This window comes from Stegastes partitus, unplaced genomic scaffold (genome assembly GCF_000690725.1).
Source record: "Stegastes partitus isolate 25-593 unplaced genomic scaffold, Stegastes_partitus-1.0.2 Scaffold327, whole genome shotgun sequence".
Taxonomy (NCBI): Eukaryota; Metazoa; Chordata; class Actinopteri; family Pomacentridae; genus Stegastes; species Stegastes partitus.
This window is the reverse complement of record NW_007578058.1, coordinates 140,247-163,743: the sequence shown is the minus strand read 5'-3', so window position 1 is coordinate 163,743 and position 23,497 is coordinate 140,247. Positions and strand designations below refer to the sequence as shown.

At 45.4% G+C, this 23,497-nt stretch overlaps 2 protein-coding genes across 5 annotated transcripts in view; one reads left to right on the top strand and one right to left on the bottom strand.

Moving 5' to 3' along the window:
- Positions 1-23,497, bottom strand: part of coro7 (coronin 7) — a 104,485-nt gene that overhangs the window by 29,425 nt on the left and 51,563 nt on the right. The window lies entirely within an intron of this gene.
- On the top strand, positions 1,088-23,352 carry vasnb (vasorin b). 3 transcript variants are annotated; one of them, XM_008283775.1, is made up of 4 exons: positions 1,088-1,336; positions 7,679-7,741; positions 19,348-22,795; positions 22,860-23,352. In XM_008283775.1, the coding sequence occupies exon 3, from the start codon at positions 19,355-19,357 to the stop codon at positions 21,434-21,436; it is 2,082 nt and encodes a 693-aa protein (XP_008281997.1). In that variant the 5' UTR covers positions 1,088-1,336; positions 7,679-7,741; positions 19,348-19,354; the 3' UTR covers positions 21,437-22,795; positions 22,860-23,352. The 3 variants fall into 3 exon arrangements, with proteins under 3 accessions (XP_008281997.1, XP_008281995.1, XP_008281998.1); XM_008283773.1 differs by having other exon boundaries at positions 19,348-22,801; XM_008283776.1 differs by having other exon boundaries at positions 19,348-22,805; positions 22,894-23,352.

The following is a 23,497-nucleotide window of genomic DNA, read 5'->3' as shown; positions in this document are numbered from 1 at the left end:
ACAATGAGAAATCTGGCCTGGTTTCAATTAATTTTTACACTTTCGGATGAGAAAACAGAAGCTCTGCAGGAATGTGTAGGTCAGACCATGACAGACATATGAGGGACAAGTGTAGTTCTGTGACATGTGGCTAAAAGCACACATCAGAGTGACACAGTTCCTGGGAGATATCGCCTTACTGTGCCGTGGTGACTGGCTGACACTGAAGCAGGCTGCCGGCTCCATCTGATAGCTTTCTCAGCTTGGAGATACCTCCGTGAATGAAGCCACCATATGTGCTAATGTACACTGAGGAGACCCTCGTGTGTCGCTGGACGGATGAAGCGCGTTAACAGATACGATAAAAAACACTGACATAAACAGATAAAACAACTTATGTAACTGCATATTTTATGATTAAAGATCGCGTAGATGGAATAGAATACGACTGAACATAGTTCCTTTCTGTCACTGCACAGAGCCAGCACATTCACACCATCAGAAACATTTTAAATTACACTCAGAAATGTGAAAAAAAATGATCTCTGAAAACTGTGGGATAGATTATTCTTCTATAAATAGATTATTTGGTGTATTAAAAACTATAAAAACAGTAACTGATGTTGCACTTCTGGATTTTGCACATTGCTGAACATATATGAAAAAACAATGCAGGTTCAGTGCAAAATAAGGTGCATAAAGGTGCAGATATTTCCAGGTTCTGTAAATTAACAGCGAGCAGTTTAAACCAAGTCGTAGGAGACTGTCATATACAACATGCATGTGTCAGTCTGTGAATGAATCCATTGTATTTGTCTGTAAACTCTGTTAAAGTTGAGCCTCTTGCTTTTGCTTCTGCAGAACTTCACTGGAAAGTAAAACGAGCACATGAGCTGAAACAGTCGTTCCAGTGGTACAGTAACTAATGAAAGCAGTCGTGTCTCCTGCTCAGAACAGGTCATGCAGGTAGGAATTAAGATATAGTGAAGCGAGGAGGCTGGAATGTGTCCTCAGCCTTCAGCCAGGCTGCAAGGTGAGCTGCTGCTGCTGCTGCTGCTGCTCTGCGGTCAGTGCGCCTCGCTCCTCCCTCCGCTCGGCTCCACTCAGCTCACCATAAAGCGCTTTTTGTCCGGGGACTCACTGCTGGAGCGCATTCCTTGACGTGGAGGCTTGCTGCACCTCTCCAAGGATTTGATGAAGCTCGTTCGTTACAAGTTCAACACGTTCACAACTTTTTTTTTATTATTAAAAGAGCGCGCACACGGAAAAGTACCAGGTCTGGAGTTACATCGGTGAACTTCGCTGCTTGGATCAACACACAAGCTGCGCTTCCAACTTTACTCCTCCAAAGTTCAGGGTAAGAGTTTCCTGCTTTGACTAATAGAACAGGAATAAGAACTTAAAGCTTTCTGAGCTCTAGCAGTCGGCAAAGGGCCGAGGGCTGCGTAAAGACGCGTGGACAGGATTGTGTTGGTGGAATATGTGGAGATTAGGGACAAATTAATGGATTCATTATTTAACTGGATGTTAATAATCAAAACTCTTCTTCGGGCTCACGTCCTCTTCATATATAAGGCTGAGTTGTGTTTGCAAAAATAAGAGGGAACAATCAGCAAACTCAGAGTCTGTGTTGTGCTGAAGGCGTGTTGCTTTTAACGCACTTTTAATGTTACACAACCCGTTCTCGGGTTTTCTGTAAACGCGCCGCATCCCAGGTGAAACACACAGAACCAGTGTTCTCTCCAGGATGCTTCAGCAGGTTTCTGGGTGCTGCGGCTCCGCGAACACCGCAGATCGCCAGATAACAGCGGCGAAACGAGGCTTCTCTGCATTTGGGAAACGTTAAACTGCAGCGTGTGCGCGGAGCAGAAGGAGCCGTCGGGGCGGTAATGAGGCGGGCTGGTGTTGGACCGCAGGACGCCGTGCAGCACGCAGGGCCGAGCCGAGCGTCTGGACCGCAGAGGACAGCTGTTTTTGGAACCACACTAGGGAGCGTCCCACAACACACAGTTCAACAGGACACGAGCAGCTCAGAGGTCACACATGCACAGTGTGCTCAGGTTATTTCTGCAGGCTGAGGTCAAAAACAGATTCTCTTTAAATCACATTTGCACTATTTGACTGGAAATCATGAATGATATCAGTGACTGATGCTGCAGCTCACTGAGCTGTCAGCTACCTTGAGTTGGTTTGAACATTTCACAGTTTCTGTCAGTTTTATTGACTGTTCAGCATAAAGACAAAACTGCTGAGGAAATCAAGACTAAAGCCTCTTTTATTCATTTAAACCTGAACTGACAGGAAACCTCTAACTACAGGTCAGTATTAAAGACGTCTGTCAAAGCTGCAGCTGCTCTACCAATGACTAATTAACGTCGTTATTATAGTGCTTTGATTGAAGCATGTAAAAGCTATAAAGTTGGCTTGACAGCTAATTCGTTTGACTTTTAGCTGAAGGCGTTTCACTGCAGAGGTGAAGCTGCTCCGATGTGAGGAACAGAAATCAAGAGGCGTGCAGCAGAGCAATGAGCGATGAGGTCAAATTCCTGGAAGATTAAATCTCTGAGTGACCTGCTGCAGCAATAAACTGACCTCCGGTGAAGTGACATGACTCAACGCGTTTAGACCCAAAAGTAAATAAACAAGCCATCACAGCATCGCTTCTTTCCTGCTCATAGCTTCTTAGCTTTCCAAATTAAAAAAATAAAACAATCAAAACTGATCAGACCAGCGTTAACGACATAATCTCACAGCAGTAACGTGTGTTTTCAAACTTCTCAGGGACAATGAGAAGCTCCAGAATCCACCTGGAATCTCTGAAACAGGCTAAAAAAAATCGCAGCATATGTCTTTGCTTGACATGCTTAACTCATGAAGAACAGTCGTCTTCCCTCCAGCTCTCAGCATTTACACGCCCCCACAAACAGACACAACAAATCGCCTAATCCTTTCTGGGGGGCAAACAAGCAACACAAACCACTCCGATAGCCACCGTAACTAACCCTTCATCCGTGCACCGCTTGTTTCCTTACAGACTGTCATCATCGACAGCGTATAATCTGTTTATATTAGGCCAGCAGCCACAGGAGGCCAATTATCCTGCAACTAATGTGGAGAACTTTCAGGCGACTGCGATGTACAGACAGTAACTTTTCAGTTTACTGGAGAGCACTCGTGTGCACAGCTTGATGTAGTGAGGAAAGTCTGAAGCGTAGCTACTTTCTACAGCTCTCTGCTCCTCTGTTGTGTTAGTAAAGTCACCTGTTGACACTCGCACACTTCCCACCGCTGACAGAAAGGTTTAAAAGAAGTCTGAGGGGTAAAAAGGATGAGCAGAGAGCGAGTGAATGTGAGACCGGGTGAGGTTCTCGCTGCGTCTCTTCACCTCCGATGTGAAATTAAAGTCGCAGCTTGTCCAATTAGTTGCACAACACATGGTGACACTTTGACGATTAAATGTGCAGTTGTGCGTGCTGGTGTGAACATTAGGCGAGACATGCATGCATGCTGGATGGATTATCGCGGCCCTATGGGACATTCTCGGTCTGCGGACGGGAAGCCCGGCCCAGGCGACGGAGCCCTCTGTCATAGAACCCAATTTAAGCAATTAAGCGCAGGCCCGCTGTCACCCCACCGAGATGTGACGTGTGATGTTGAAACCGCGCTATTCATCCAGGATCTGGTTGGCAGCATTGTGTCAGCCAGTACTTCTGTTGTTATTTTACAAAATCGAGGCTGGCGTTTCATTATCTGTGCCAAAGAGCTCGGGAGGGAAAGAGCACTGATGTCTAAATCTGCTGCAGACGGTGACTGACCATTTTATTTGTTTGTTCCGAGACTCGACTAAATGATCTGATGGACGTCTGACAGCAGCGAGAGATTCCTGCAGTTTTACTGATTCAAACAACACTTTTCTATGTCCAGCCACAGAGCTCCATTTTACACCAATTAGGGGCAGTGCCTGAAGCATCTTAGCCTCTGCATTCAAAGGATTAAAAGGTTAAAAGTCAGGTGCCGAGGCGAGGAGGCCTGGGGAAGGTGGAGGTCGGAGAGGAACACAGGCTCACGCAGCAGGCAGGGAAAGGGGAGTCGACAGGGCAGAAAGTTAGAATAAGTGTGCCAACGTGTGTGTGTGTGTGTTTGTTTTTCTCAAACCCAAACTGAGGTCTCATCGCAATTAGCAAGGAATGAGAGAGCGAATTCAAGAGCTTAAGGCTGGCGTCCCTTCCCCAGGTGTAGCACAGCAGAGGTGCTGGTTGACAGCTGAGAGCCAGAGCTGCTCCTATAGGAGGCATCTTAAATAAAACCCCAGCTTCAAAGGCCTCAGCCTCAAACATCAATGCTGAAGCAGCGGTATGTGGAGGCAAACCCCAGCCCGTACGCCTGCCAAGCTAAATTGAAGAAGAGCTCGCCGATGCAGCCAAATGATGCGTTCAGAAGAACCACTTCAAAACCTTGCATAAATATACACACACATGCGAAGCGATCTGAGGGCTTTGGAGGCCCCAGCCGGAGCAGAAACCCCAAATAACTGCTGTCCTCGGCGTCCACATCCACAGAGACACACACATGCCCAGTCAGATCTCACAGGTTTGACTGAAACTACCCTCGTCAAGCTTTACATTCCACTAAACTCTCGGCCATTTTTTAATCCTCTCACTTTGATGGAAAATGTGCAAAGAGCCAAAAATCCCTCAAATTCTTAAAGCGACTGCAGTGAAGTAGTGAGAGAGAGAGAGAGAGAGAAGCAGAGACAGATGGAGAATGAGGGAGGATGAGAAGGAGGATGCTCATCCCAGAAAGCTACCGCAAATTGCTGCATTTCAGTGGGGCTGCAGAAAAAGAGAAATGGCTCTTAATCTAAGGTTGTAATTACTTCTGGCCAACACTGTAATTAGGAAATGAGCCTTGAACCAGATCTTACTGGGCAAGAGCAGAGTAAGGGCACATGCACAGACACACAAACACGCCTGTACTGTTTGACCGAAACCAGAAGTGGAAAAGACGGAGTCAGTCATTAATAACCAATGAAAATTATACAAACAAGGGCTGAGGTGAACATTAACTCTTCAGGTTCTGCTGCATATGGATTAAACGATAAGATGTGTGTGTGTGTGGGTTGGTGTGTGTCTGAGACCTTCTTCATCTCAGAACGTGGTGACATTAACACACTTTCAGGTAGTCACGTCGTACATCCGAGCCGACACGTACGCACAGAGCTGCCCTCGTTACGACAGCTTCTCCTTCGGGTCTATATCCGTCACAGACGGAGGGGGCACCGATAGTGTTGTTATCTGGCGCTGTCTACTGCTGGACAGCCAGAGGAAGCCTGAGAGACAAATCTGTGCATGCGTGCACACAAAAGCTTACATCTGTAATATGTAAATGCTACAACACATCAGCCTGAGTCTCAGTCACTCAACACTGCAATCAGGAGGCAAATGGTTGTGACAGCAGGGCCGCAAGTCACGGCTTGTCACAGCTACACATTCACATAGCAAAAAGCACCAGAGCGTGTCACATAAAAAACCAAACACCTACAGCAAAACAAAAAACCGTTTCTCTGCTTATCCGGCTCTCCTTCAACAGGTTCAGCTCGGACTGTTGGAAGCTGATGCAGTATATTGACTGTACGTTGGACGTTAGCGTGTTGGCAGCCTCACATGATGCCACAACAAAGCAGTTCCAACATTAATGCCAGACTGCTTAGCTCGGTCCTGCTTTGAGAAAGATTAAACCACATGAGGACGCAGAGAGGCAGTGACACGGAGAGAGAAGGAAAAACAGAGGAGAAGCAGGGAGAGGTGACATTTATGTTTAACGTATGAACACAGAGGAAGGAAGAAAATTATAGTGGATGGAAAGACTGAGACATATCAGAGCTCCGAAATAGGAAATGAGGGAATGACTGAAATAAATAGCTCCTCCAGAGAAAGAATAGATATCAAAGTAAACCAATAATAGCGAAAAGAAAGAAAATAAGAGGTTCCAGGAGGTCAAAAGATACTACGATGTTTTGGTAGTGCGCAGTCTGCACTAATTAAAGACCAACAGCTCACAGACAGATGTGGAAGAGGCATTCACGCTATTAAAGAAAACCGAGGCTAGAAATATTGTTGTCAACAGTTTTGTCTTTTAGAAAAGTGCTACAGTCACTCAAGACGATTTGCATCTATTTTGAGTGTCGAGTACCACTTTGAAAGCTAAATATTTACAGTGCAGTGAAGGGATTTTCTGAGAGGGAGACACAGTGACCTCTGGGAAACTGACCGCGACAGGGTCACCTCACCAGAGTCCCGGCAGCTCCACACACCGAGGTGGTTACCAACACATTCAGCCACCAGTGTGCATGCATTTACCTGCGCAAAGTGTACGTAAACAGAGAAACATGAACACTACGCACACAAAAAAACAACAGCTTCTGTGCAGTTGTGCAAAACGCTGGCAGACAAATAAACAAGAGAAGCAGAGAGCAGCGAAGGCCTCAACACGGCTCAGCGAGCCAAACCGAGCCCTGTCCAGTTATTTTCAGACGCAAACACTACACTCTGAGTACGCAACGCAGAGCAATGCAGGGACAGCGTATACAAAGTGAAGGCTTCAGGTGTTACACAACCAGGTATAGCATGTAGCTGTTGGGGTTTTGTTTTTCACATCCTGCATGACTCAGAGCTTAGCTATATGAAATATGGCTTGAAACCGCCGCTCAGTGGAAACACGCTGGAAGACTGAGTCCAGTGTGTTCAGTATGAAAAGATCTACAGTCAGCAGTCAGCCTGGGCTTTATAAATGGCAGCGAGAGAAAAAAAATCTGTGTATCTCATCTAATTATGTCTGAAACTGTTTTATGACCACGCGCTAAATCAATTACAAAAAAATGAAAATGCCTGCCACTGGAAAGAAATGTAGAAGCTATTTTCAGGCAAACATCTCCCACTAATGAAACATCTATCAAGCGGTCACGTTATGTTTGGGTTTTCCCAAAAACCAACTCATGTTTATGATCCCATAACCACACTCAGAAATAACATATGATATTAGTTAATGTCCTATTTGCACAAAGCAACAAGAGCACAGATTGTTCCGTGGTCACGGATAACGAACCGCTAATCATTAAAAACACAAAAAGTGAGGTCCGTTTGTGCCGTGCCAGCTGATACCACGCAAACTCAAAGCTGCTCTTGGCTTTAATAAAGTGAGGGCCACCAGGTCAATCACCTACGATTGATCAAAGCACAAAAACACAGATGCTGTACAAGTGAAGACCTTAAATCTGCTCTGAAACATCAATAAAACTGTCCTGTGTGGTCAGAAAGTGTGTCTCACTACACCGGGACCTTTGATACCTCATTCACTCACGAAGGTGAAACTAAATGAATCTTGCCGATCACCTCAGACACGGCGCTATAAAAACAGTACAACACAGAGCGCCATGCAACTGCACAGTACTGATGGGCCGATACCACAGGAGAGCGGTCGGCCTGCATTCTTCTTCTGTCATCGCTCTTGTGCTGCCACTCGGCCCGTCAAAGCTCAGCGAGCTCCTGCACACAGCTGGAGCCTCACCAATTAACAGCAGAAACACTTCCTGTTTTGCTCGTGTGCCAGGAACAAAGCATGACAGGACGGAGACGAGAGCGAGTCAAACTCACGTTGCTGCATATTTGTTTAATAGGTGCAACTGTTGTGTCATTTCCAGCAGGGGAAGAAGATCTGAAGGAGCAAAGTGGAGCTGGAGTAGAGGAGGAAGCACCTTCGCTGGGTGAGTGAAGCGTCTCAATGAGTAAACACAAACATGCTGTTAACTTTACCAACAGTTTGCTTTATAACACAAAAAACAAACCCAGACGGTTGTTTGGTGTGTGACAGGCTGCATAAGCAACACGCGTTATAATAACGTGTCCCTTTGAATATCTGCATCCAGAAACCACACGCTGTTGGCGGTCTTTACCGTGTTAACCCTAACACCCTGCTGCCTCAATAGGGTCCTTTCACACAACTCTGAGCCTCTTAACAAGACTGGCAGCAGAACAAGAGCGGCTCTCTTAACTCACACACGGTATTTAATAGATACAGTGAGGCTGTGTAGGGTTACACACAGAAGGGAAAAGGAAAAGGGAGAACAGAGGACGTTTAGAGTTTAACATGCCTGTCTGGTTGCTAAAGTTATGGAGATGTAGCAGAACTAGGCAGGATAAAGAGCCTGTATACACAGATTTTGTTTGTTTCTTAGTTTTTCATTCACATGTTGAAAGTCTAATGGTATTCTACTTTTATTCTGTCCAAAGTCACACAGCAGGAGGTGACATGTTCCTATATAACACTGTTCATTTTAAATCAGTCATACACACACTGTCCTGCTGCCATAAATAATCACAACAAATGTGTATAAATGCACTGAAGGAAACATTTGCCAGAAAACGCACAATGTTTGGAGCTACTGTCTCAAGCTGCAGAATGATTTTGGGTCCAATCAGACATTTCCCTGGTTGTATTGCACGATGGACAGGAATCTAAAACTTTTGAACAGAATTGCACATTTGTTACTAGTTTAAACTTCTTCTTTTTTTTTTTTTTAAACTTCAATACAAACCAATACGTTTGAAGCTTAAAGCCACATGTAGATTAAGCTTAATTTGTTGGCTTTAGTAAAAGTCAAGAATGTCAGATTTGTTTTTTAAAAGTTCTGATCACTGCAGTCACACTGCAGTCAATGAAGCTCAGAAAATGGTTTTGGTTAAACAAAAATGAGGAGACAAAAGGAGAGAAAATGCATACGACCCTCTCAGTATGCAGCCACTCTATAAAGAATGCAAACGAGAAAAATAAGAAATGTTTCAAAGGATATATTCCTGGAACTTAGGTTGAAACTAGAAACCAAAATACACAACAGAACCTGTGCATTGGCTGAATCTGCATGACCGAACGTCGGCTCTCCTCCCCTCCTGACCCTCCGTCCTGCCTCTGTGTTGTGCTAGTCGTCAATGAGCTGTGACAGCGACTGTGTGGGCCTGTAAAGACACACAAACGCAGGACCGGAGCGTCGCCTCGGGCATCTGGACGCACATCACTACTCTCGCTAATTGCCTCACTGCTCGTCCACCTCGCTGCCTGTCCCAGCCAGCCCTGCTCAGGAAAACTCGGGAGAACAGAGAGCTGCGGTGTGCACAGTTCTGCTGTTGGTTTTCGGCCGTGCACACATTCCTTAGGTCGAGGAATGTGTGCACGGTGTATACGCTGGCTTGCTGTAAATTATTTGCAATGCAGATGATGCTTTAATGTCAACATACACGCCGACTCTGTTTCTGCCTTAATCCTCGAGTTTCAACATCAAAGCTTGTGCACACGCTGCCTTGAATTATTGCCGGTCTCTGACATCCTGAGTGTGTGTTACTCGCCGTCAGATCGCTGCAACAGCTTCATGTATGAGGTAAAGTGTACGTGCAAACGACGAGGCTCAGAATCCAAACCAAATGTCTGGCTGTGATGTCTGTGTTTGTCATTACTGCGACCTGCAGCAGTGTGTGTTGGGAAAACAGCATTAACACAATCTTCCTGCTCAGTGTTCCTTATAAACATCACCGTGTTAAGAGTGCGTAACAGTCGGATGATAATGTTACTATTTCTACCTAAAAACAAACATGCAGAGCAAACAAGGCTTTTCCACGTAGTATTATATACTGTTGCTCTGTTGACCGTGCGGCTGAATCACACACGTCTGAGCGAACCAACACAGGTGAAGCATTGTTCTACGAGCTACGTGTCGGCTCAGGAATCTGCTCCACTCACTTAATGACCGCTATGAACGGAAGTGTTGATGAGAGCAAACAAACTGCTCTTCATGTAGACAAGTTACTATTGACTGCTGCAATAACAAAGCGTCGGTTTTTCCCCTTTTTTGCCAGCGTGTCGACTCCGTACGCGACAGTAACACAAAGCCAATCACACAGATGTGTTCTGTGTTGTGAAGGCACTGACTGGGCTATAAACCAAGAGACCCTGTTTCTCTGGATTATTTAAAGGCCCGTACCAGCAGTTTGACATGTTTTGCATATACGACTGTGTTTTTAGGAATCTGAGTACAGTTTCAGGAATCCATTGGTTTCCATTCGTACACATCATTCTGCTAAAAATGCATAAAAAAGAAAAGGAGTTGCATTGACTTTGACAGATTGTTGCATGCAGCAGATTTAAGCCCTGAATCCTGCGAACTGTTGCCCCAATTATTCCTCCAGTCTGTCACCGGCTTCTCTGTCGCCCTGTTTGGGTTGAGGAGTCTTCAGGTGATGCACACCTGCTGCAGGCTAATTGTGAAGTTAAGGGTCCATGTTGATGTCTTAATAGACTGTTGCTGAATGAGGCCTCTACACTCCCTGAGATGATAGGGCTCACCTGTTTAATCAGATGCTGGCACAGGTAGAAGTATGTGATAATCAAACCAGGCGTCCAAGACTGATGTTGGCTCACAGCGTCCCGTCATCTACTTCACAGTAGAACTAGATAATTTGACGTAATTCATTCTTACTAAGCCTTTATATTAAATTATATATATTTATTTTACAGATTTAAAGGTGTGCTCAGCAACAAAGGAGACGATAAAAGTGCATTTATCACATTAGATGCTCTGTGCGTCTAAGAGGCCATTTAGTATAATAACCAAGGCAGCAGTCCCGGTGAAGAAGGAAATCACAGGGCACATGAGGAGAGGCATGTCAGCGCTGGGGGGGAACTGTGCAGGCCGGCTGCCGGTTCGCCAGCCAGCCTCCCCCAGAGCTGGCAAAGTACCAGCACAGGCAGCAGTTTCACAATAAATTCCTTTGTGACATTTTAATCAGCACCAGCGATCTCCAGTTCACATTTATCTTGTATGTGTGGCACATGTCTGAATGTTTCCGTCAAGGAAAAAGACTGCAGGGCAGAAGAACTAGAAAAATCACAAACGGTAACTCTTTGGAAAGGGGGGTGGGGGGGGTATGGGGGCCTGAAAAACAGGTAGGATACCTGCCTTTAAATGAAGGTTGTGGTACAGAAGGATGGCATTGTTTACTTAATGTCACTAACAGGTGATTATGGACGTGACTCAATCTGTCATCTGCTCAACAACTTGCTATGAAGAATCGTGAACAACAAGCAATAAATCAGTAATTTGTAGATCAGTTTTCTAAGTAACTCATCTGGCTGTTTCCTGTTTTCAACGTGACACTTCATCTTTTTACTGGCATGGTGCTGCAAACTGAGAAAGAAGCACCTAAAGATCACACAAAGACGAGATGCTCTGTAGGATATGAACTTAGTGTTTCTTCTTCTTCTGTTTCTTGGTGCTTCTCATCTGGCTTTACTGAGATGGCTGAAGAGTGTTAATATTTGTGTCAGAGTGTAACCACAGACATGTACGCCCTGACCTTCAAACACTGGCACTCAGTCAAGTCAAACAACTATCCTGTGCTAATCGGAGGCACGTCTGTGTTTTCCAAGTGTCAAACTCTGAAATGCATTTTGACAAAGTAAACAAGTTGCTGCCCCAAGTTTCTGTTTACCATTACGTTTGCCTCGAGCTATCACGAGCCTGACGAACACTTACATAGCTGCCATTTGGCCTTTTGCAGGGCTGTCGTGGCAGGTGGAGGAGACATGCCTTCATCAGATTCCAGTCATACTCTTGTCAACTACATGAACAAACCTGAGAGCAAAAGCACAAAGCAGGGTTGAGCAGAGGAGCGAGGGGAGGACAGGGTGCAGAAATGACAGGATGAAGAGTTCTAGAGGTGTTTATGTCCAAGTGCTAGATGTCCATTGCGCTCCTCTACAGTGGATTAATGCTCACAGCTGTTTGTGTAGCGACGTAGCAGCCGGGAAGCCAGAGCAGATACTCAGATACAGTAAGTGGAAAGACGATCCCGGCAGTGTTTCCTCAGCGAGGACGTGTGACACTATTTGTCTAAGAAGGATGGTCCTGTAGTCTGATTCCAACACACCCACTGATTCAATTTGAACTCTTACGCAGCGTTGTTGCAACACAAGGACAAAGGTAAAAACAGTGTCAACATCCAGCTGTTCACTAAGAATGGTCCATCCCTTGAAGACACATGGTTTTCACATGTTTTAATCAGTCGTGCTACATGTTGTGGAAACTCTGGCTCATTCCCACCATTTTCTGGCTGTTTATCATCTCTGATCACTTTGATGGACTCGTGTTGTGTTGATAAATGATGTAAATGAAAGACAGGCTTCCACTGAACAGGATCAGGACATGAGTAATAGACATTCTGTGTTTCGTATCGGGTAGATAACAATCATGGTGGCCTGGTGACAGACTAGCGTTGTTGGAGCGGGACCGAGCGTCATGGGGGCGGCAGCGTTGGAGTGTGCACATTACTGCAGGCTTGTGGCTGACTCACAAAACTGGTCCATCCAGCCACTTGAAACCGCAAACACACACAGTACAAACACTGTCCTGTCCCCACCTGAGGCCAGCTTCTCTCAGGTGCTTCAAACACTGTCCGAAGGAGCTTTTTTTTAGTTTCCTCCTGCTGTCTGAGGCCAGTCGGATGTCCCTACCAGGAGCACAGAGCTCCGGACAACGCTGCACCCAGGGTCAACGGGCCAGAAAGGACAATAAAGTTTTGATTCTGGCAGGAGGCGTGGATAGTCATGCACAGGATATGAAGGCACAAGCCAAGGCCTGGAGAGAATCCAGTTTTGTGACACTAGGATGTCATTTTTACGGTTTCCTGGTGATGTAGTGCTTTTGGACTCTACAGACTGCGACTTCTGTAACGGTGCGGTTTGCTGTTGTGTCTGACTGAAAAGATAAACATAGAAAGAGACAGAGGGAGCAAGAGACGCAAGTAAACACCACAGACACATGAGAAAAACTGATCAAAGGCCAGGTTGTCAGTGGTGCGCTGAAATCCTTTGTGTGTGTGTGTAATGTGAGTGCAGATCTCAGACAGATGTGGTGCATCTGTGAAAGCGATGTGACTGTGACCTGGCTGGCTATCTGTCCCAGAGGTCACAGGGCAGCAGCTCCGAGGAAAGATGAGACAAAACAAGAGGACACTGTGTGTGAACCGAGACAGGAGGAGAAGGAAAGAGTCGGCCAGAGCATCCTGTGTCTCTCCTGGTGTGTGCCTTCAGAAAAACACAATCAGGTCTAGCATCTACAGCTCCAGCCGTCATATCCTTCAGCAGTAAAACAGGAGGAAATGGTCCACGTTTCCTTTTGGAACTCATTGAGCCTGACCTCTGTGCTCCAAAGCTCAGAGGAGGCAGAACCAGACCGGCACATGCCGTTGCAGGGACCCAGTTCTGCTCCTGTTTGTCTGCCCCGCTGCCTGTTTCCTTTCCCCTCTGGGTTGCTGCAGCCGTCGGAGGCTCGAGGTTTGGCACAAGTCGCATCGTTTACTCAGACACACTCCGGAGGTTTTGGGTTTCATGTTGCCCCGGAGGTGCAGAGAAAGCACCTGTTGTGGAGACGAGGATCAGCAGTGTTCAGGTGTACATGTGTGTAACGCGAGCTGGGTGTGTGCCGGTGTGTCGTCTGGGCCACAGAATACTGAGCAGAAGTGAAAACACTAATCCGAGTCCGACCTCCGACCTCTGGCTCACTGCTCCATGGACTGATGCTGTCTCACATGACGAACCGTGCAGAGAAATGAGTGTGTGGCTTTCTTTATAGCACTTTTTTAGAGGTGATATGACCTAATAATACCTCTCCTATGGTGCAGCAAATATACACAGTTGTGCTATTGCATCACCCTCCTAAACCCTGGACTGTAAATCACGATCTCCTTAAGTTCTCCAGCTGCAGGCTCTAATGATGCTTCACACTGTCCGTCTAAGCAGGCCTGGTCCAAACAACAAAAAAGTGCAGCCTTTCACATGAAAAACAAGCAGCTTTACTACTAATTTAGATTCAAACTCACAATGTAGAAAGCAGAAGGTGTGGAACGAGCACAAGGCTCGAGAAGAGGAAACTGAACCAAAGTGTGTTACTAGGAAACAGGCGGACAGCAACCTGCTCGCTGGTCGTCGACTGTTTAAATTAAAACAACAACCCTTTGACATCAATCAGCACCGGCGGAGGAGCTGTACAATGAATGCAGCAATTACAGGGTCTTTTCTTGTGGTTCGGCTGAAATCAGTTGGAAGCGTTGTTTGTGCAGCACACTGCAGAACTGCTGCAGCCCCTAATCCCCTTCTTCCCACTACAAAGCATAGCAGTGATACTGTGGCTTCCAGATGAGTATTGGCAGTGACAGACGTTGTAAAACTATCATTCTTTTTCCATTTACATGTCCTCCTCTGCCCCGTCTGTGCTTGTTTTCTGCCTTCTTTATTGACCCTGATGTAATTGTTGGGTTAGAAGAAGATATTTAGGAATATCAGCTCTCCGTTTAACAAGGTTACTGCCGGCCTTCCCAGCTTTTAATACAGCTGAGCCTCGATGTGGAGAAACTGAATCTCTTGTTTGTCATGTTCCAAAGTTTACCATTATTTACACTGACAGCACAAAAGAAAACAGTCAATAGATTTTGTGAGATCAAATTTGGTGTCAGTATAAATAAATAACACAATTAGGTTATGAAAATATATATTTTAGAACTTAGAGGGAAATCCATTTTCCTGTTTTGATGCCAAACTCTCTGAGCAACTTATTCCTGAACAAGTATGAAGACACATTAGAGATGTGTTTTCTCCTGCCATTAACAAATACCTCGCTGCATTACACGCATGCCACCAGTCTTACATTAACATAGCTGACATGTTCAGATGCATACTTGTGCTACATGTTACTGCCGTCTGCATGAATGCTCTCTTCACTGTCCTGCGCTGCCACTTGTGTAAACGTTTCATCCTCCCATGCAACACAACTCTTACTTCTCCTTCCTTGGTTCTCTCTTGTCATGCTGATGGATAACCAGTGTGTCTGGAGAACCGGTCTGTTGATTGAAAAACAGACAGTGGAAGGAAAGAGAGGCTTCACATCAGCCCCCAGCCTTCATTATAATTTAGGGTGAAGTAATGTTTCTGTTCCAATACTTTGTATAATTTACAATATTTCAGCAGTGAACCTCCAGACCTCCAACGGTGTGTGTTCTCTTTAAAAGTTAAGGTCCCTGAAGAGAAGGGGCCTCTTTAATGGTAGTATGCACTCTGTAGTGAGCAGCCTGATCCCCTTACCCAGCCTTGGCATCGAGCTCCTCTTCAGTCTTTGGCCGAGCCGCTTGAATTATGCAGCGACCTGGTCCGCGCACATGCACACCACAACTTTCTACCCCTTTCTGTACCCTCCGTTGCCCCTCAACGTTGGCCTTCAGCTCTGAAGATAAGGACTCTTGACACTCAGCCCGCTGGGATTTAATTGCCGAAGCCCACTTCACCCTCCCAGAGCCAGGCCTTATTCAGCTGGAGCCCCCCGCTGACAGAAACCTGCTCTGTCTCCGCCGTTCACTGCTTCTGTTTTCTTTTCTTTTCCTCTTCTTGAAAAGAAAGAAATCGCAGGATAAGAAGTGAGCCGGGGGAGGTGGGAAATGTCTTTACTCCCTATGCTTATACTTCATGTTGCACAAAAAAAAAACATCTCTTCTTCTGCCAACACGTTAAATTCTAATACGACCCACAAAGCAAGCATAAAGAAAGCACAGATACAAGAAGAATCGTTATATAACAGATGTGGTCATGTTCATCCAGTCCTTTGTTTTTTGATAAACCCAGAAAAGCTTCCTGTTAATCTCTAAATGCCAAGCCAATGAGACAGACGAGCTCACTTCTTCAAACTCAGCTGCTGCCTGTCTCAGGAATGTCTCAAGTGCACAGGGGAGAGAAAAGGAAATTACAACTCAAGAAAGGAGGAGGAAGGCAAGAAGGGAGGGGGCATTCCTCTTTCAGCAGGATGACAAAACTGTCTTTCCACCGTCAGGCGTCCACCTCCGCTGGCAGGAGGCACCACACACCCTGGATTCATACACCTCATCTTACACGCTGACCTTAGAACGAGTCACCTGCATCCAAAGAGAAAGAAAACCGGAGAATCTAAGCCACCGAGCTCCGGTTTGTCTGTGACCGGGCTGAATCCTTCCACCTCCGCCACAGTCTCTCCACTGGGTTATCAGATGAGCCCAGTTTGGAATGAGGCACACTCAAATAAACATTCTGCCCTGGGGAGCGACGGCAGAATCGCCACGATGGGTTTCTAAGAAAAATATTCTCAGTTTTATCTGCATGGCTCCCTCGCTTCTCATAGCTGCCTTGATGTTGTTGTGTATTCTGGCACTGGAGCCTTGTATATGCTGTAGAGATTCTTCAGAAGGAATGAGGCCATTTTTCAAACGTATACAGTGCTTCTCTCACACAACAAGTGCTTTTTAGCGTTCGTTCTGAAAGCATGAAGAGTCGCTGACCATATGAAAATCTGAGTGCATACGCTGCAGCTGTTGTTTGATTCTTTCTGTCCTGTTTATCTCCCCAAATCCCTTTGTTTTCCCATCTTCTGTACACATACGCAGCACGGCAGCCACACTTCTCTTTTTCTTCCCTCTTCCACTATTTCCGAGCCCTGTAATGAAACCTGCCTTCGTCTCCGTTTAAAACACTTCTAGTTCTACACTTCTACTTTTTGACTGACGCTTTTATTGATTACTACAATGCAAACTTTTACGTGGAACAGGAGTCAATAAAACGTTCTTACTTTCGACTGGTCTCCAACCAGACACGACACAAAATCCTTTACAACTCCGTACATGTAGTTGCTGACTTGTTAAAGTGTCTTTCCGGAGGCTCTGTTAGCAAATTATGGGATGAATGCAACCCTTCACCTCTGCTGTCCATTCAGCTGTAGCTAACGGCAAACCATCGCCATCAGATGTTATCGTTACGTTCTGGACTAGAGTTTCCATAATGAGTTGCAAGAATAAGTGGATGTGACCTTTCTGCTCGGCTGGAAACATGGGTCCAACTTTTCTGCACGGCTGGCAAAGTTGGGCAGCGTTTCTGAGCCGAGGACTCTGACAGCTACTTAGCTGCTTTGTTTAATCAAGCCTTGAGATTTGAGAAGGGTCATTTCATTGACATTCGGCTGCTCAGAACAACAGGTCTGCCCTTTCTGGCAGAGTTGGCAGTGGGAGCTCGAGTGAATGCCATGATTGCTTTTAGTTTATACACCGGAGAAGGAAAATAAGAGATCAGGGACTCTTTCCAAGGAGGTTGCAATTTCAAGGAGGAGCGGAAAGAAAAGTATGCTGAAAGAGGAGGAAAATAAATGCCATAGCTGTGGCGTGATGAGATGATACTCGCCCTTCCTCTGGCTGACTGATGTACCCTTGATGTCCTTTCCAAGTTCTGCCTTTAGAGGCAGTGGAGGCTTTTCTTTGTGTGTGTGTGTGTGTGTGTGTGTGTGTGTGGAGAAAATATTTTATTACACATTGCTAAAAAAGAAAAGGAAAGAGAAGCTGATGAAGATGAACACGATGAAAGTATTTACATCTGCTCTCATGCCACTGTGACAAAGCTTAATCCTACAGACTTGAATTTTTTTTTACAGACAAATGTGGTTTGAGAAGTGGCACAAAAACTGTATAAGTCAGTGAAATAAAACAATTATTTCTTATTAATGTTTCCTTTAGCAGCTGTAAACACTATGCAAGCTGTCAGTATTTGGACCGTGGGCTCAGCACAACCACCAACACTGCACTACTCACTTCTAAAATAAATAACGAAAAATTAATAACAGCAAAATAAAAGATTATAAATAAAAACTGCTGCTACAGATTGGTTCAGTGCCCATGCATTTGATTTAAAATATTTACATTTTATATGTACATAGTTTTATGAAAAATTGTACACATATATATTAAGATGATAGTTCCAAGACAGAAAGAAAATAAAACATCCAAAGCCAGTTTTGGGCCCCAACCTCAGGTTAGCAGAGTGAGGACAGACTGTTCTGTGTGTTTGAGTCACACATATTTGTCTTCTTATTCAGGTATTTGTGTCGTGCAGACATCAACAACTGCACCATTAAGCCCTCAAGCATTTATGCAGCACTTAAATACAGAGAGGCATAAATGTTCAGACAGCAACGTCTGGAGATGTGAATTATGTACTGTCCTCACCTCGGATCCTTAAACCTAAATCATGGTCTTAAACAAAGGTAACTGTAGGACGTCAGGGGAATTTTGAGTATTTTGGAGAAAGTCATCCCAACATTGCCTCTGGTTAAGCATTAGTCAAAAAGAAGTGTTTCTACTGAGTTCCTGAACAGAAAAAAGGGGAAAAAAAGGACAAAAGCTGGTCAGTATAGACATGTTGCTTCTTCCCCCAAGGCCATCTCATAGATAGCAAAGGATGATAAACTCCTACACAGACGCTGGACTGAAACTAGTTTCTTCTTTATCTCCCCTCATTCCACTCTCCCTCTCCTTTCCATCATTCTTCTCCTCCTTTTCCGCCCTTTCATGTATCGTGTTGACACTCTACCAGGGTATTTGTTTTGTAAGACTTTGGCTCAGCGTGATTTAAGCCCATTTCACCGAGTATATCTTTTTAAGGATCTACGCTCATCACTCTCTGTATATTCCATCCTGCTTATGGTATTAGAGACACTTGTTTGACTAGTATCGATGGCCGTCCCTGTGCGTAAAGTACATAATGTGTGTGTTATTTATATTACATCTATGGTACATAAGGGAAGTAGTTCCATGCTATTACTGACACTGGTTCACGGCAGACAAAACAATTTAAAAATGCAGACACAGACTGTATGTTTTACAGCTGGAGGATTCTACAAACGTCAGCAGCACAACAACCACAGTGTGTGTGTGTCGTGGTGTCGGCATTTAAATACAAAATTGTGGTTTAATTGGAGAAGGAAATAATTTCCACACAGTACTATTTATTAGAGAACATTGCAGGGAGAATTTGGCCTTCACTTAGTCAGAAGAGGGTGGCAGGATGCCACTATGTCAGCTTTTCCCCCAAAGTACGGCAGAAACCTCCCTCTGAAGCCTGAGGTCACAGCTACAGCTCTATTGTTGGAGAGACCTTGTGACAAACGACTGCCTTTGATCACTGGCTCTGCATAGTTAAACGTTTGGTAGTAATCTTACTCCATGAAACACAGTAAAGAACCACACTGTGAATCAATGAGTGACCTACACTGGTCTAGAAATTACTCTATAAGGATTATTTTACATGTTACGTAAAACAACGTATATCTTGTGGTGTATCTGTCTCACATTTCTTGATAAAGTTAAAACAGAGCCAGCAATGTCACGTGTACTCCTGTTGTTTCTCATTTACAGTCAGCATTTACTGTGATTTTCTATGATTATGCAGCTAATTAAGACTTTATTTGTTCTCTTGTTTTAGGCTGAGCATGGAGAGAGAAAGAGTCAGCACCATGAAGACCTTTCTCACTCCGCTGATGCCCTTTCTGCTCATCCTCATCCTTCCTGATGGCATCTTCTCCAGCAGCTGCCCCAAAGATTGCTCCTGTTCGACTCCAGAATCCATCCTGTGTTTCCAGAGACGCTCCTCCACCATTCCCAAGGGAGTGGACCCATCCACGAAAAGCATCTACCTCTTTGCCAACGGGATTGAGGGCCTGACAGCTGAGGACTTTGATGGTCTAGAGAACCTAGAAATGCTGGACCTCAGTCAAAACAAACTGACCCACCTTCCTGACAGGGTATTTGAACCTTTAACATCTTTGAGAAACCTGGACTTGTCATCCAACCAAATCACCCACATTTCAGAGGAATGCTTCCATGGCATGACGCTGCTTGAGCGCCTTTACTTGTACAGTAATCATATCGAGACCATCCACCCTGAAGCCTTTAATGGCTTGGAGCACCTGCTGGAACTCAAACTGCAGGGTAACCAGCTCACATCCCTGCCTGCTCTCTCAATGCCCCGACTGCTGCTGCTGGACCTTCGCTTTAATGTCCTACCCAATTTGGGTCCTTCAGACCTGCAGACCCCAAATCTAGAGGCACTCAAATTGGGTGGAGTGGGGCTCACCAGCCTAAACAAGGAGCTCATAGGCAGTCTGAAGAATCTCCATGAACTGGATATTTCAGGAAACCAACTTGAGTCCTTCCCTTCAGTGCTAAAGGAGACCCCAGGGTTGCTTCACCTCAGCCTGGCTGGGAACCCAATGGGTCCTCTTAAGGTTCAGGACCTGCAGAACCTTGGGGAGCTGTATGAGTTGGACATTAGCAGCCTCAGTCTGCAAGGCCTCCCTGAAGAGTTTTCCCAGCTCCTCCCCAACCTCAGAAAGCTCACAGTGGCAGAAAACCCCTTCAACTGCCTCTGCAACTTAGCCTGGTTCCCGAGATGGCTCAGATCCCAGAGCATCACCTTGGAGAGAACTGAGGAGACCCGCTGCCATTTCCCACCGATCAATGCTGGAAAGGTGTTAGAAAGACTGGAGCACAGGGACTTTGGCTGTCCCACCACAACTACAGTCACCACCAGTACTGTGAAAACTACCACCACCCTGCCTGTTCCTGTCACCACCCTCCCTACCACCACCAGAGCTGTTCCAGTCCCCAGGGCCAGTGACAACCCCACTGACAAAGAGGGTGACTTTCCCCTACCCCCTGTCCCTGCATCCCCCAGCAGCAGCAGCATGGACCAAGATGAGGAGCAGCATTTCTGTCCCTCTCACACCTGTCTGAATGGGGGTACCTGTCGTTTGGACCAGCACGGCCAGGTAGAGTGCACCTGTCCACATGGTACCTCTGGCATGTATTGTGAAGTCCAGAACCACCCCCCGCCTTCACCACCTGAAGCCGAGCTCCCCATGGCAACGGTCACTGCAGACGCACCTGACATCAGCTCACATCAAGAAACTGCAACCTCAATCTTGCTGGACCTCCACCGCTACATTGAAATGAGGCCTTACATCCGTGGAATCCGTCTAACCTACCGCAATCTCTCTGGACCAGACCGCAGACCGATTCAGCTCAGCCTCCCAGCATCCTTCCCAGAGTACAGACTCAGAGGCCTGAATCCCAACTCCACCTACACTGTGTGTGCCAGTCCATTAGGAGCTCCTAGTGGCATAGACAGTGTCTGCACTGAGGCCCACACAGCCCCTGAGAGCACCAGGGGTCCTGATGCACAGTTCGAGGACCCAAAGCTAACCACTATGCTGGTGCCTGCAATTGCTATCTTGCTCCTTCTGGTGCTGATAGCAGTAGCAGTGGGAGTGGTATGCTATCTTCGCAAAAAGAGAGCCAAGGGCCACATGGACCTGGACTGTGAGCCCTCCCAGCTGGAGCTGGATGGGGTTAAAGCTGGCCTAGACAATGGGGCACTGCCTCAAAAACAGCCCCAACTTATGATCCCTGAACCTGCTGTTCAAAGTAGTAATTTGGAATATGAGGTGTTGCTACTACAAGACCACTGTACATCAAATAACAATATGTCCTCACACAAGCCCTCCTACTTTTGACAAGTGGCTTTGATTACTCAGATCTCAAGGAGGATTTTTAATTCTTCAGCTCTGTCCCCCAAAGTGAAACAAAAAGAGCAGAAACTGCTGCTGGGAAAGTGGAGGACACAGTATCAGCCAACCAACCAGCACAGTAGAAACTGGATGTAACTCAGTGTCCTTTGGTTGTCTAAGCAGACATTAAACAAGTTCAAAAACATTTGTTTGGACTTAAGCATCAAAAGTGCTTCTACTCCTTCTACATGCTGCATCCCGCTTTAATAATATTTCCTCACTTACATTCAAGTGTCATGCTGTGATGCTGGGACTGACGGTGTGTTGTCATTGGCTGAAACGTGGGAATAGGAGACATGATGCCCTTCTTTATCTGTTCATAAAGGAGTGTGCACTGAAATGGGGTAGTGCTGCCCAACTGAACATTGTACCTCCCCAGGACTACCCCGAAGGGAACAGTGCTTGCTGTGAATGACGTTTAAGACACCAAATGAAGTTGTGCAGAGAAAATAGATGATGCTTGTATTGTTTTATTTGGCACGAAAACTTTGTTTGTATGTTTTTTTTTTTTTTTTTTTTTTTTTTTTTTTTTTTTTTTTTGTTGTGCAACGTAGTGACTGTTAACAGCCTCAGTTCCCTCCACCCCACCTCCTGTGACTAACAGACAAAACAGCAGATTAAAATCTTTGAAGATTAAAACTCGTTTGGTACCAGTAAACTCAATCAAAGGGCTTTGCCCCCAGAATGTCAGACAGTCTAAGTAGTTGTGAGTCTGGACAGAGTCGAGACTAAATCCCCCTTCTTCACTCTGAAGCCTTCAGCGAGCTTTGCCATCATAAAGAGAGAGCGTAAGCGGGATTACAAAACGGTACAGAGGGACGCAGTGGACTGAACCCCTTCTGTTTCAGTGTTCAGAACACTGAGTTTCAAACATTTTAGAGCTTGTTGTAATTACAGTCAACCATCACATGAGCACACCACAGCAAGAGACTTTATTTATTGTTTATATTCCCTGTAAGGGAAACTGTGTTGTCCCTCAACCACAGGTCACATACAACATACTACTACTGGGCTGGCTGACAACAAGAAAAGCAAACAGTGGATGTGTATTGTGTTTCTCTTAAAGTAAAAATAGCCTGCTTGATGCAATGCTATGCACAATTTCTCCTTGGCAAGGAGGGCCTGAGTGTTGCTCACTTGGACATAACCAGACTATGGGAAGACCAGATGAACAACGCAGTAAACTTCATGGTGTTTATGCTGTTGTGTGAGGGACTGGAGAAGCCACTGGAGGGTTATCATACGGACCGAGATCCAAATCTGTGAATATGAAGCGAAAGTAACATTTTGTGTGTGTGTGTGTGTGTGTAGGTGTGTTTGTGTAAGTGTGTGCATGTGTAGGTGTGTGTGTGTGTGTGTGTGTGTGTAGGTGTGTGCATGTGTAGGTGTGTGAGCATGTGTAGGTGTGTGTGTGTGTGTGGATCTCTTCTCAACTTCAGTGATAATGCAGGTACATGTTCTGTCTTGCGCAAAGACCTGCAGACATCATGTCACTATCAGTTTCCCCCTTTATGTGCCCACATGCCTCGGAGTACTTTAAGCCCCAAACAACTGTACCTGTAGGCAAACACACCAAAGACACATCTGTGAATGTTACCTGCAGTATTTCCAGTGCACAGTTAACAGTCCCACGCTAACAAAATGCCTTGAGAATCCTCGATCAAGTAATGCAACTGGAATATTTGTAAAATACAATACATTGAAGATACCCAAAAGTATTTTCGATGTGACTGTTCATTTTTCCCTGTTTATTTTGGGAAACTTCTTGGTGTCATTTGTTGTTGTTTTTTTAAAATTCTGTGAACTTATTTGTACAAGTGGAAAAAGTGATATTATCATTAAATGAATATCCAAAAGTAAAATGGTTCCAGTTGTCTTTTTTTTTTTTTTCCATCCAGGGGAGAGATGGGAGAGATCGCAGGAACCACAATGGAATAGAGAAATAAAATAGTATAGTATCAGTAAACATGATAAACAACAAAAGCTATATGTAAATTCTCCAGTAAA